This window comes from Boleophthalmus pectinirostris, unplaced genomic scaffold (genome assembly GCF_026225935.1).
Source record: "Boleophthalmus pectinirostris isolate CB_2022bp ecotype Guang Dong unplaced genomic scaffold, ASM2622593v1 HiC_scaffold_5, whole genome shotgun sequence".
In the NCBI taxonomy this organism is placed as follows: Eukaryota; Metazoa; Chordata; class Actinopteri; order Gobiiformes; family Gobiidae; genus Boleophthalmus; species Boleophthalmus pectinirostris.
Window position 1 is genome coordinate 8936133 of NW_026571404.1, and position 13745 is coordinate 8949877.

Genomic DNA, 13745 nt, shown 5'->3' on the forward strand with positions numbered 1-13745 from the left:
ACTCTTGGTTGTTTGGTTGGTTTATTATGTTAGGGAGAGTAAAGATTGTGTGTAGGAGGTTACTACACTACTACAACTGCTACAACTACTACTGCTATTTTGCCTGGAATCCAAAATACTCAATTCTCCAATTATTTACAAAAATGTGAGCTCACCAGACACTGGTTATCTCCCCATGTTCAGATGGGTTTGATTGATAGGTGGATTAGCCAATCAAGAACACACATGGTCCGTTCAGTAATAATAATAATAAAAAATAAAAAATAAACTAGATGAGAGAAGTTAAATTTTAGTGATGCACAACCAAAGTACTCCTTCATTTCACATGTCACTGAAATAGATGTATTTGATTGCACGTTTCTGTCTGAATCTGACTCTAAGCAAGATGGAAGAAGTGCTGACCAAACTGATATACCTCTGTATTAAAAACTACTACTACTACTTTTATTACTGACTATTGTAAGCAAACAGGTAATGGTACATATTGAAAAACACACCAGGTACTTGCTAGAATTCATTGGGTTACAACTGTAAGATTTAATGTTTTTTTAGATTAACTAATTTACAAACTAGTTAGTGGTTAATTCAGTGTAAATCTGTTTTTAGCCCTTATTAATGTCCTTTTTTGCATATCCTTATTCTGTTGCTAACACTTTCACTTTACTAAACTCCTTAAAATGTTACTGTAATATTCTATCAGTTATAAAGTCATTAACATTCACATTCATTGCAGTAATTTAAATGCAGGTCCATTTTCAGTAATTCCAGTCATTTTATTCTCAGATTTTTCATTATACTCTGCTACTGAAACACTATTTAACTCCGGGGCCGCTGTTAACTTTATGTCTGTGCAGTCACTAAGTTAATTTACCTTGATAGTCTGAGCTCAATAAGACCAGTCCAGCTCTGAAACAATTGCACATCTCCCTCTTCTCTTCTTCTTCTTCTTCTCTGCTTTGAAGGTGGCTCTCTTTATGTGATGTGCAGTAAACCTTATGTAAACCTTGTTAGCAGGAGAAGGTGGTCTCCAGACAGCGGCAGTACAAAGACTCACACTCGTCCCTTTTGCTTTGGGAAATGCTCAGTCCCTTTCCAATTACAGCCCTCTCAGCGAAGGCCGCCATTGCTCTTATCAAAGCCTTAAAACTTGTTGTCCAAATCTTTACTGTTTACCTCGCCGCACTTTGCTGATAAACAACAATACAGAAGTGACAAAAACAGACGCATTTTTTATTATTTCTTATCACAAATGTCACTAAAGAAGCAGGAGTGGGCAATAGTGACTTCAAGTGATTAATTATTGTTTGTTTTTGAGAATAAATGAAAAGTTGGGGACAGTTTGCATGTAGAGAGTGAAGACATTTGAACAGGATCTATTTACTATTTACCATTTTTGTAGGGATGCACCGGTCCGATACTGGTATCTAGGGGTGTAACGATATCCAAGTCTCACGATACGATATTTATTGCGATATTGTGGGAAAGATCACGATATGGAGGGGAGGCTCACGATTAAGGATGTAACGATATCCAAATCTCTTAAGGATATTTACACAATATATACATCTCACGATATATGACATTTATTGTGATATTTTAACTTTTAATATGCTACTTTTTCTTCTTAAAATGCCTTGACAAAACTTAATCCAAAGAACTAAAACTTAAAAGTGCTTAGAACTGTTATTTCTTCATGTAGTTTACACTGAAATGGAGCAAAGGATCATGGTCTATGTAGTTCCCTCTGTGTTTTTTTAACTATTGCTGCACCGTAACTCTTCATTTAAGCAAATAGACTTGTGATTTAACATGTTGTGATGGTCCACGATATTATTGTGAGAACTTTGGCGATACGATATCACGATATTTCGGTTATTGTCACGTCCCTACTGGTATCAGACATCTAGCCTGAATCATCAGCGGGTTTCACTCGGTAGAAACCATCTGACCTCGCAGCATTAGAATTTGTTTGCTCTTCATAGGCAGGTACTTTTTTTCATTTAACCAATCGCTGCTATTTGGTCGTAGCTGGTATATTAATCTTTTCTCAAATCCCGTAGGAAGAAGGGCAATAACGTCTTTCCCCGTGATAAAATTCACCAAACATTCTCTTTGTCCCAGCTTTAAATCCTAGATCTTCACTCGTCGCTGATTGGCTGGTGCCCGAACTCGCACTTCCGGGGTTTTTGTGAACTGTTTAGTGTATTCTGATTCCTGACCTAATTGCTGTAGAGAAATGAAATTGAGCGTCAGCACTAGGTTGCGCCAGCCTGACTATCAGACATCAGCGTTGATACTGAAACATTTGCTGGATCGAGTATTGGCTTCCAAATATCAGCAAATAAATGCTGTTTTCAGTCTTTGCGCTGGTACTGGTTGATAATAATGGTGTTTGGTCGAGAGATATCAAGATTTTGATACCGTTAAACCTTCTCAGCATTTTACCGGGGTATACGCTATTACCTCGTCTACTTGATCACCGCACCTGTTCAGGCTTTCCAGCGGATACTATCATTTTTGTACTTTTTTATTTTTCTGAATGCCTCCTTTATGGCTGGTTGTGTGGTACTTGGCCTAGTTGTTGCTTCGTCGTCAGTATCAGCAGGAGGGGTGGAAATCGTGGAATTTGTTGAACTCGGGGCCAAACTCATCCTTGCAGCAGTTAGCGGGTGATTGATCCTCACACGAGCCCTGAGATTTGAGGTGTTTCCATCTCTCACCGTCACCGTCTTCATACATATTTTGCATATAGCACATACATTTTGTATAAATCCTCGATCTCGGGAATCGTTGACAACACTGAATATACGGCTCTTAACTGATTGGCTGGTGCCCATACTTGCACTTCCGGGTTTTTTACGAACCGTCTAGTGCATTCCACTTTCTGACCTAATTGCTGGAGAGAAATGAAACTGAGCAGGGACACTAGGTACCTTAATACCGTATTACTGCTTAACCCTAATAGTAAGTAAAGCTATAGTTGCAAAATCAGTATCAGAACTGAAAAAGCTGGATCAGTGCATCCGTACATTTTTTATTCCACTGCTATGTTAGTAAAAAAAATAAAATAAAAAGGACTTTTAGACAATAGAATGTCCATTTTACCACATTTTTTAAAATTTTTATTTTGTTATTACCTTGTGGTCTTACACTAATTCTGACACAGATCAAGACTGCTCTGAGGGTGCGTTCATACTTGCTCATAGCTCACATGGAAACGGGAACTAAACCCATTTCTTAACCTGGACTAGACCAAGACTAGAACTGGACCAAACCAAGTCAAGACTACATCAGGACTATATTCCATTTCTGTGCTGTACTGAAGACTCTCACTGCCAGATCAGTCCTTGTTATCTTGACCTGCATCATCAGTTAGACTGGACTGCGTTAATCACAATGTCTTCAGGAGTCATGTCTCTGGGTGCTGGGATCGTACTGATGGTAAATAAACTTCTCCTAGGTTAGAACTCCATCTTCTCTTCAGCTCTCAGGCTACTGCTACTTATTTTACAACATAGACTTTGCAGAAAAGGTCAAATTTTATCCTATTTATTCCTTTTTTTTTTTTTTCTAGACCAGTTTTAGTATTGATTTATATCTGTGTATCAGTTTTTAACAACTCTAATATAAGTACTGATTATTCAAGTCCTGTGTCGATAAAGTAAATGAAGACGTTGAGTAAACTTGGTTGTGCGTCATATTGAAGGACCATAAATGCTCAAAATGTTTTCCATCTTACTAGGGATGTAACAATAACTGAAATATCGTAATATCGTATCGTCAAAGCTCTCACAATAATATCGTGAACCATCACAATATATCGAATTATGAGTCTCTTTGCTTAAATTAAGAGTTAGGGTGCAGCAATAGTTTAAAAAAAAAAGACAGAGGGAACTACATAGACCATGATCCTTTGCCCCATTTCAGTGACTAGAAGAAGAAATAACAGTTCTAAGCACTTTTAAGTCTTAGTTCTTTGGATTAAGTCTTGTCAAGGCATTTTTGTTGGCCTCCACAAAATATCACAATAAATATCATACCGTGAGATGTATAACGTGAAAATATCGCACTGAGAGATTTGGATATTGTTACATCCCCAATCGTGAGCTTTCCTACGATATCGCAATAAATCGTACTGTGAGGTTCATACTGTAACAATATCGTATCGTGAGACTTCGATATCGTTACACTCCTACATCTTACCATTTTACCCATTAAACATTAATGAAGGGCTCATTTTAATCTCTATATTTTTTATTCTCACAGTTTAATAATCGCGTCATACTTTTGGTTGAGATTCAAGTATTGCAGAAAAAGTTTGTGTAGATTATGTTGCAAGTTTCGTAGAACATAATTTTCCATCAAAGCAGCAAATTTTATCTTGTACATTACATATTTCGACTTCACAGGAGAGTTGTATTCCTACTTTTTTTTTTTTTTTTATATTAATGATGAAAACGATGAGAGTTTCTAATGGGTACCGCTTCTGGAGAAATTGTAGGCATACATCTCCAGAGACGCTCCTATGGACAGCTCTTAGGCCAGGGGGATAAACAGTTGTATAAATGTGAAACAGCTCACTTGAAATCTATAATTAATGTCAGTTTATGTGGGAATTTGCCCGGTTCTTTTTTTACGAACTTGACTCCACTTTCCAGCATCGCTCTCAGGCGTTGCTTGTGTCTCTGTGGGCCTGATGTAATTTCTGTACTGGGTTTGGTCTTTCCACAGGCGCTACACAGTTGTATTAATTTTATGATAACTAACCTTGTGAAACATGGCTACCCAGTTACCATCATGGACATTTTTTAACCCATTTCATTTCAGAAGCAGAATAAAATTACTTCGGGATCTTCAACTGGCAAAGCAGAAGAAACAAGTGAGTACATAAGATACTGATGTTATAAAATGTTCTGTATCTGCTTCTATGCAAACATTGCGCTGTTTATCAGCGTTGATCTCAAACAAAGTGGATTTTCTTTTGTTCAAATTTGTGATAGATATTTACTCAATCTTTTTATTCATTTATTTATTTTGTTGTTTTCAAATAGACTTGGTTGAGTTGGATGTGGGACTAAACACCTAAACTCCACCTACAACTACATTTCAAAAAGAGCTGCTAAATTAGGAGGTACCTAGAGGATGAAAGAAAAGAGTGAGGGCGGATATGTACTTGTAAGGAGCCGTGCAATTGATCTAAAAGGGTGTCCACACCGGGTTTTAATCAGTGAAGACATGCGTGATGTTACTTAAAAAGTACTTAAAATTGCAGTCGTCACTAGAAACAGCAGTCTCAAGTGCTGCAAATTTACCTAGTTTGCACTAAAATTACTCAAAAAGTACTAGGAACAGTAGATAATGCTGTTGAAACACCATATACAAATTAGTAGCAGATTAGAAGCAGTTCAGAAGCAAAAAAGTTAATTTAGAGTTTAGTTCCTCTTTAATTAGTCTTAGTCTTTTAGTTGTTTACCTTATGTGATATTTCAAGGTATCTTGAGCTCTGCAAACATATCAGGAGTATGGGATAGGATAGAACAGGGGTCTCCAACCTTTTTATTCCAGTGAGCTACCTTTACAAAACAAAAATGACGGAGAGCTACTCATTTTAGCAGTCACAAGGAACTGAGTAAATATAAGAGCCACGACGAGCCTTAGATGAGCTACAGTCAGATGCCTATAAAACATAAACCTTTATCCATAGTAGGGCAAGTTAGGCATCAAAATGATACTTCATAATGTTAATAGGCATTTAATTAATCAAATTAGACTTATTCAGCACAATACTTGAAATTCCTTGGCAAGTTACTTGGAAGGGGGTGGAGAGCTGCTGGTAGGTCCCGAGCTAGAGCTTGGAGACCACTGGGATAGAATAACTAAACTGTTCAATTCACAAGATTAAAACTACATTTGTAACCTTTCTCAACTTGTTTTTGCAGATGATGATGTAGCTTTGAAGACTTCCATTTGCCGTTTGCTTCTCCAAATCCACTTGGACAAATCCGACTTGAAAAGTGCCAAACAGCTCCTGGAAAAGGCCCAGATCGACCTGCCTCGTGGTAAACACAAGCTGTGAGTGTAAGCCAATGAGAAACACATGAGGAAATTGATTTAGTCCTGATCTTAAATGTTGTCCTGTTCCTCCAGATCTTTGCTGAAGTCTTTAATCTGTGTAAAAGCCCGAATTGGAGACAGCGTGGTGATGGAGATGCAGAGGCTAGAGAGAGAAGGAGAGCAGTGCTGTTCTTTTATGTGGCACCGGGTGGCGCTATGCACAGGGGACTTAACCAAAAAACTGACGTGCTACCAGAGAGCCATCGACACACTCACTGTAATGAAACAGCTTTCATTTTACTGCACACTGGTCATATACTCACCTGATATCTGCCTGTTACTGTAAAAGACTCAGTATTCAAGTAGATCTTTAGCACCACCATGTGGATAATGGAAGGTACTACACAGAATCAAAACACTACTTCAGACATGTCCAAACTATGGCCCGGGGGCCAAATGCGGCCCTCAGACAAATTTTTCTTGGCCCTCAGGCTTCCATGTGAATTGGTCCAAATTACCTTGCATCAATTAAAAATGAACTTTTTACTGCAAGTTTCTTGAAAATCTACCTTGATAAAGATAATATTGAAAATTTAGTGTGTGGTTTTAAGGATCTTAGTGTGAATAAAGACTGATGACTCATTCTAACATGTTAAACATGTACATATTTCAATTATTCATTGTACTGAGCATCAGTCTACAGCCCTCGATCGGCCCTCTGCTTCATCTATGTTTAGAAATGTGGCCGTTGATGAAAAAAGTTTGGACACCCCTGCACTACTTCATATTTATCATATTAAAAGCCAAAAGACAATAACCATTTATAATAGCATACCAGTATTTGAAAGTATAGTATAACTTAGAAAATAATGAACTATTAAAAACATGCTTCAAAAGTCTAAAAGTTACATGGAACATCACATAAAATTGGAAAAAATGTAATAATGTACTTAATTACTTGAAGTCCACCTAATAATATTGTGTTCACATAATGATCACATTTTAAACATTTAGTGCATACATATTTTTACATTTTTGTTTTTGCTTATTTATTTATTTAATGAGACAGGGACAGCACACAATTTTTACATTAACCTCAACAGGAGAGATGCATTGTACCAGGTTGTAGCACCAGTGCTAATTTCCACCTGTCGTCCCTGAGCAGGTTCATTGATTGATTGTATTTAACTGACCTTGGCTATCAACTGTTCTTCCTGGAAACCTGTGTAGCGTGTCCGCTTGATAAATGACAATCTGACTCCCTTATTGTTTAAACCAATTCATGATAAAACTAGAACTACAAACATATCTATAAATACAGTCTACAGTCTAGATAGTCATTGTTAAATATGTTGTATTTTTTTTCTGTTTTCTCATCCTCTCCTGTGCTTTGTGTTTTTGTGTAAACAGAGCGCAGAGTTCCAGTGGCAGAAGGCCAGTCTGCTCCTGGAGCTCTCCGAGTGGATGTTCTTCAACAACTTCCCCAAAGCTGATGCTGTTCAGATGATCCAGTGGGCCATAGACCTCCTCCTGCAATCTCACCCTCAGAATACACAACCACCAGGTACCATTACCTCTATCTTTACTTGTACCTTTATTACTCAGCTTTAACACCTGTTATTACACTTTTTCTGCACCAAAGTCAGGAAGAGAGGATGTAAAATGTAAATAGATTTAGAAATGTATTTTTAGGCACAAAAACTGGGCTTCATTACACATTTGTCTTGTAGTGGTGTTCAGTGAATTAGTAGTAATATCAAAACAGTTAATTTGAAGATATGCAAAATTAGAAGTATATAAGTAAGTATGTTGCCTAAAATATATAAAAACAGATGCAAAAAGAGCAGATAAAGAAATGTGCAGTATAATCTTTCAACAAGGGCATAAAGTGACTCCGATGTTGACTAGCCTGAGCCGGTGTTTTTTGTAGATGCATACAACACAGTATCATCAGCGTACATTTGAACATTTGAAAAAGCAGGGGCCAAGTGGCATTCCATAGGGACTGGCTAGTAGTTGGGATGTAAGTAAATTTTAAGAAATGTATGGCATTATTAGAATTTCAGTGAGAGCATTTTTGGATGGAAACATACAATAATTTAAATATGCTTTTAAGTTTGTTGCTATTTGTTTCCTATTTTAAATCCGCTGTAGCAGTTCCACTGTCTAGGCCCCTGACCAAGAGTGGTCCTGTACATTAGAACAACAGAGTTACCACTCTTGTAGTGTACAGTTTATGGTCCTGGAAAATTCTGAATTCAGTGGTGTATCAGAGTTAAGACACTGACAAAAAAATATTTAAAAAGATTAAATTGGGTAAAAATATTCCAAGTTAAATAGGCTACTTTTTTTTTTTTATTTCACAGTGGTGCCAGTGTCTGAGGTTTTAGTCAAGGACCTTAAGGGTAAATTGTATGTATACTCTTTAATGAACAGAGAGATTTCAATGTGGTTGAGGAGGTTTGGGACCATGACATGATACAATAAGATAGATGTAAGAAGATCATTGCGTTCATGAATAGTTTTGAAGTATGCCTATATCCTAAAATGGTAAATGGTCACATTTTTCTATAGCGCTTTTCCACCTTCAAGGCACTCAAAGCACTTTACAACAAGGAACCACCCATTCACACACACATTCACACACCAGTGTACGCAGACACTGTGGGCAAGGTGGGTTAAGTGTCTTGCCCAAGGACACAACGACAACATTCATCTGTGGGAGCTGGAATCACACCAGCCAACCTGTGGGTCAGTGGATCTGACCGCTCAACCTGTGATGTTTATGTCGAGAGCTGGATTCGAACTGCCAACCTTCAGATCAGTGGGCGAATGCTCTACCAACTGAGCTACTGCCGCCCAAAACAATTCTAGGAACTAGAATTGAGACTAAGAACTAGAATATTCTTCACTAAGTATTTTGTGTGACTGATAAATGTGTTTTTTAAATGTTAATTGCCATGGCTATGGTATAAATTTGTCATCATTCTGAAACCCATGGATAAAACCCACCCTTGTTTACTCCAATTTTACTTCAATAATGTATCCCTTGTGTCTGTATTTTTTGGGAAGCCTGGCCCTATTTTCAATTGAAAAGAGACAGCTCCATGTATTAAGACTATTTTTGTACCATTTGAATTACATAATAATGATTTAATGCTATGGGAATTCCTGCTGAGAAAAGCAGAGTGACCCCGCTGTGCAGTCATTAAATATTCCCAAAGAGGCGAAATTAATTCATTTGAAGATTAATTACATAAACCACCACATGGTTAATGCTGTCTTAATGTTACAGCAAAATATTAATCATTGGTCATGGAAATATATTAGATTTAAGCATTAATGTTTAAAGTTTTGTGGAAAAATTGCGACAAAGTGTTATACATAATATAAATATTTAATTATGTTTAATGTTTTAGTACAGATTTGATTACCGCTGATCCATGAAATACTGTAGTACTACTATTTTACATTTTTTTTGTTGGCCCAACCTATCTTAGTAGTTTTTTGAAATGGCACCTAACAATAACTACACCAAAGTCATTCAGGTTTAGTAACTACTTTATTAAGACTAATTAAGATTTCATACTAGTTTATTATTTTTTTAAAAGACTTTTCAATCGATTTTTGTTTCAGATGACGAGTCTACAAACAGTGACTCTACATTTCAGAACAGTGTCTCTCCAGAGGAACCGATTCAAACTGTGTCTGATATCAGAGACGTGAAGTGTCTTGATGCTTTAATAAGATCCCACACTCTCCTCGCTGTGATGACCGAACAGAACTCCCCTGAGCACCAGGCAAACCTGCTCCGAGCCTACTGCTTCGTCGTACAGATGTGGAAGGTATTTTATGCTTAAAGGGGACTTTTTGAGTAAAATGTTTGATTAAAGGGCCTGTATTACACAAAACAGACTCTTATGAGCTTTAAGACATGTTAAAATGTTGTTACCTCCTCAAAAACTGAACTGGAGTTGTGTTTTGTTTCATTCACACACAAACCCTACAAAAGAGTTCTTCTCTCAAACAGAAAACACTATCCTCCACCTTGTGATGTCATGCGGTAATGCAGGAGGTGCCACACTGTGTTTTTAAACTCCATACACCTTGACTAGAATCATTTGGATAATTTACGACCTGGAATTGCCGATCTCTACTCAATTTCCGCTTGATAGCATCACAAGGTGGAACAGAGCATTTTAAGTTTTGGAGATATAAGCTAATAATGAAGGATTACTCACTCAAACATGTCTGTTCAAGTGTTTTTTGATGAGAAAAACAACATTATAACTTTTTATTAGATAGGAAAATAGCATAATATGATATGGCCTTTTAATCCTGCATTGTCCTGCATTTTGAGGCTTAAGGCTATTTCCACGTTATACTTACCTCTGTTTAAAAAAAAAAAAAAAAAAACATACTTGGTGTCATACATATAGGGTTGATAGGGTTTTTTCTTCTTCTTCTTCTTCTTCTTCTTCCCATAATTAAAACAAGTACAACGGCCTATTGAAAATCTACAGCTTGCTATGGTGAAATTACATTATGGAGTTGTTTTGCCAATGAACATATTTCTATTACTAAGTTATTTTTTAGATCGATATTACAGTTTTATAATGAACAATATGTAATGATCTGATCTAGACATGTTGTAGTTTCATACTCATACTTACTTCATACTTTCAAATACCCCAAAAAACATAATATGTCTTCTTTATTTAACTTGAATAATTGTCTTTTTCTGTCTACTAACTTGTTTAATATGATTATTGTCTCTCTGTAGATTTCGATGACAGAAGCTAGTCATGTTTCCAGTGATATGGCAAAGTTCCAGGCCCAGAGTGCGTCTCCGGCCTCAGCGGGATCCAAGAAAGGCAAAGACAAAGACAAGGGCAAAGTGAAGAAACCGAAGGAGGTGTGTAGATGGCACACTACTATGACTAGACATATTCACAAAGATGCAAGTATTTGGACTGTATTTTACTTTGTGACTTTTTGTTGAAACGCTAAAATATTTTAGTTGAGATCTGTATTATTTTACAATGGATAAAAATATCCACTCATCACCCTAGTATATCAGTATGTTTGGATTATATAGCTTGTGGTTTTAGTTTACTTTGATTAGTAAAAAAGTCAGACAGGCTGGTAGGTTTTTAGCACCATCATGTGGCTTCTGGAGGACATTACAGATGAAAAATGGCTCAATGAATTTACTTTGAGATCACATTTAAAGCTAAAAACATTATTATTATTATTTTATTATAAACATTATTATTATTTAAATTCTACATGATAATAATAATGATAATAATAATAACAATAATAATAATAATATCTGAAGATAATTGGTTTTAGCAGAACATTTAATTAATAAAAAATAACTAAACAATTATATGGTAGATCATATTCAAATAATAAGCAATAATAGCTAATAATAATTTTTAAAAGTTATTTAAATCCACTAAACTGCTGTACATATAATTTAAGTACCTATTTAGAATTTCTCATTGTGTCCAATTCATAATGGAGTAAAAGAGTTCCAAAGTACATGCATTCATAATTTGATTAGTAATTTATTCAGTAATTCCCTACTTGTATATTGCACATATTACGCTACTTTCTGATTTATGTTATAATGTTGTTTCCTCATCAAACAAACCTGAAGTTGTGTTTTGTTTCATTCACACATTTAACACACAACTCCTTCTCTGAAACAGAAAACACTCTGTTCCACCTTGTTTTACTGTTTTTTTGTAAACTGTATACACCTTCACTAGAATCATTTGGATAATTTCTGATCTGGAATTGCCAATCTCCACTGAACTAAAACATAGCTGTTAACTTGAAATCGCTTCATGACATCAAGATGGAACGGAGCATTTTGAACTTGAGATGTAGACAGAATAATAATCCAGGACTCTTCAAACATATGTGAATGAAACAAAACACAAGTTCAGATATGTTTTTGAGAAAGTAAGAGCATTATAACATGTCTTAACGCTCACAAGAGTCAACTTAGTGTAGTAATGATTGTCCATCAAAAAAATGTCATAAAATCTGAACTATTTCCTCCTTTCTGCTTTGTCCCATAGATTTCCCCCGATGAGGACAAACAGAAGTCGCTGCTCTCAGATACGACCCCTCCTCTGACCCTGAGGGACTGGGTGTGCTTCCAGTGTCCCGACCAGGCGACAAGACACGTCTTCAGAAACAGCAGCAGCCCAGATGCCCTAACGCCCGCTCCATCCCCAAACAGGCATGACGAAAAACACAACTCTGTGAGCTCTTAGTTCCCCTGAGGGTCAAAAATTTTCAGAATGACTAGACATTGTTTCCACTGGATATGAAATCCGTCAAAATACTGACTTAACCTGCACTCTGTCATGTAGTGCACCACTTCACAACCTCTGTTAAAGGTGCACTGCGCCTGTTTGTCTCCATGGAGATGTCATTGCTTTGCCTGAAATGTTCCATGGTATGACTTTCAACAATTCCATATAGCATTTATTTATTACGTGCTTTCCTGTTTCTCAAAAATATAGTAATTTCTTCTGCTTGTGTCGCTCGTGATAGGTAGGTTTAATCTATACTGTGGAACATTCTAGACAAAGCAATAACATTTCAATGGAGACATCATGGGGCAGACCCTCTACTAGAAATGTTACACCATGCACCTATATTCAATTAATATAATAATTAGTACAACAATCATAATAATAATTACAATAATACATTTCATGATAACTCAAAGACACTAAAACAAGGACAGGACACACAAAACAAGCAGTGAGGAGGCAGTCATGTGTGGGGGTGATAGGCTGTGAGGAAAAGGTGAGTTTTGAGCTTTTTTTTTTTTTTTTTTAAGTTGTAGTAAGTCTAAGTTTCTGATGTGAAGGGGGAGAGAGATCCAGAGGGTGGGGGCAGCAGGGTGGACGAGGTCTGTGAGGTTTGGAGGAGCCTAGTTAAGGACTTTTGTCTAAGCTTTACCATAAGCTTTACTCTTACTCTCCCAAGTACCCCCTAACATGAGCAGAAGGAAAATACATATGTTTATTTTTTTTTAGTATATTGTCAGTTATTAGTTTTATTTCCTGTTTTAATTATATTGATGTTCATAATGCTCCAAAACAGGTTATATTATTTATTTATTTATTTCAAATACTATCCAGTTTTACCTCCTTTTAAAATTTAAAACTATTCATTGAACCCTCTGGTTGGAAAAACGAAACTAGTTAATTTGAAATGGTTTGCGGCGGTTCAGACGTATTCTTAACTTTCCTAACCTGGCAATTAAAGGTCCTATTTTTGTTCCCTAATCAAAAGCATACCTGGAGTTGTGTTATGTTTCACTCACAATGTTTGAGTAATGCTTTATTTTAGTCTGTCTGCATCTCCAAAGCTCAAAATGCTCTGTTCCACCTTGTGATGTCATGACATGTGGTAGTTAAGACTTACCTTTTTTTTTTTTTTGTAGAAACTGGCAATTGCAGGGCTAAAATTATCCAAATTATTTAAGTGAAGTTGTATGCACTTCCTGTATTACCACGTGACGTCACAAGGTGGAGTGTTTTCTCAGCCTAAATATGCTGGGTTTGTGTTTTAAACTTGTCTTTAAGCTTCTGTAGTTTGGAATAAAATGCTAGAAAACTGTCACATTTTGAGAGAAAATGTTCATATGTAAGAGATCATGT

General features: G+C 36.4%; 1 protein-coding gene across 1 annotated transcript in view; it reads left to right on the top strand.

Annotated features, from left to right (window-relative positions):
• Nucleotides 1–13745, top strand: part of LOC110175779 (cilia- and flagella-associated protein 46) — a 136163-nt gene that overhangs the window by 63922 nt on the left and 58496 nt on the right. The window contains 8 exon segments of the mRNA XM_055162939.1: nucleotides 4828–4879; nucleotides 5940–6072; nucleotides 6148–6331; nucleotides 7465–7618; nucleotides 9691–9899; nucleotides 10838–10969; nucleotides 12147–12276; nucleotides 12279–12310. Of these exon segments, the coding sequence (XP_055018914.1) occupies nucleotides 4828–4879; nucleotides 5940–6072; nucleotides 6148–6331; nucleotides 7465–7618; nucleotides 9691–9899; nucleotides 10838–10969; nucleotides 12147–12276; nucleotides 12279–12310 (1026 nt within the window).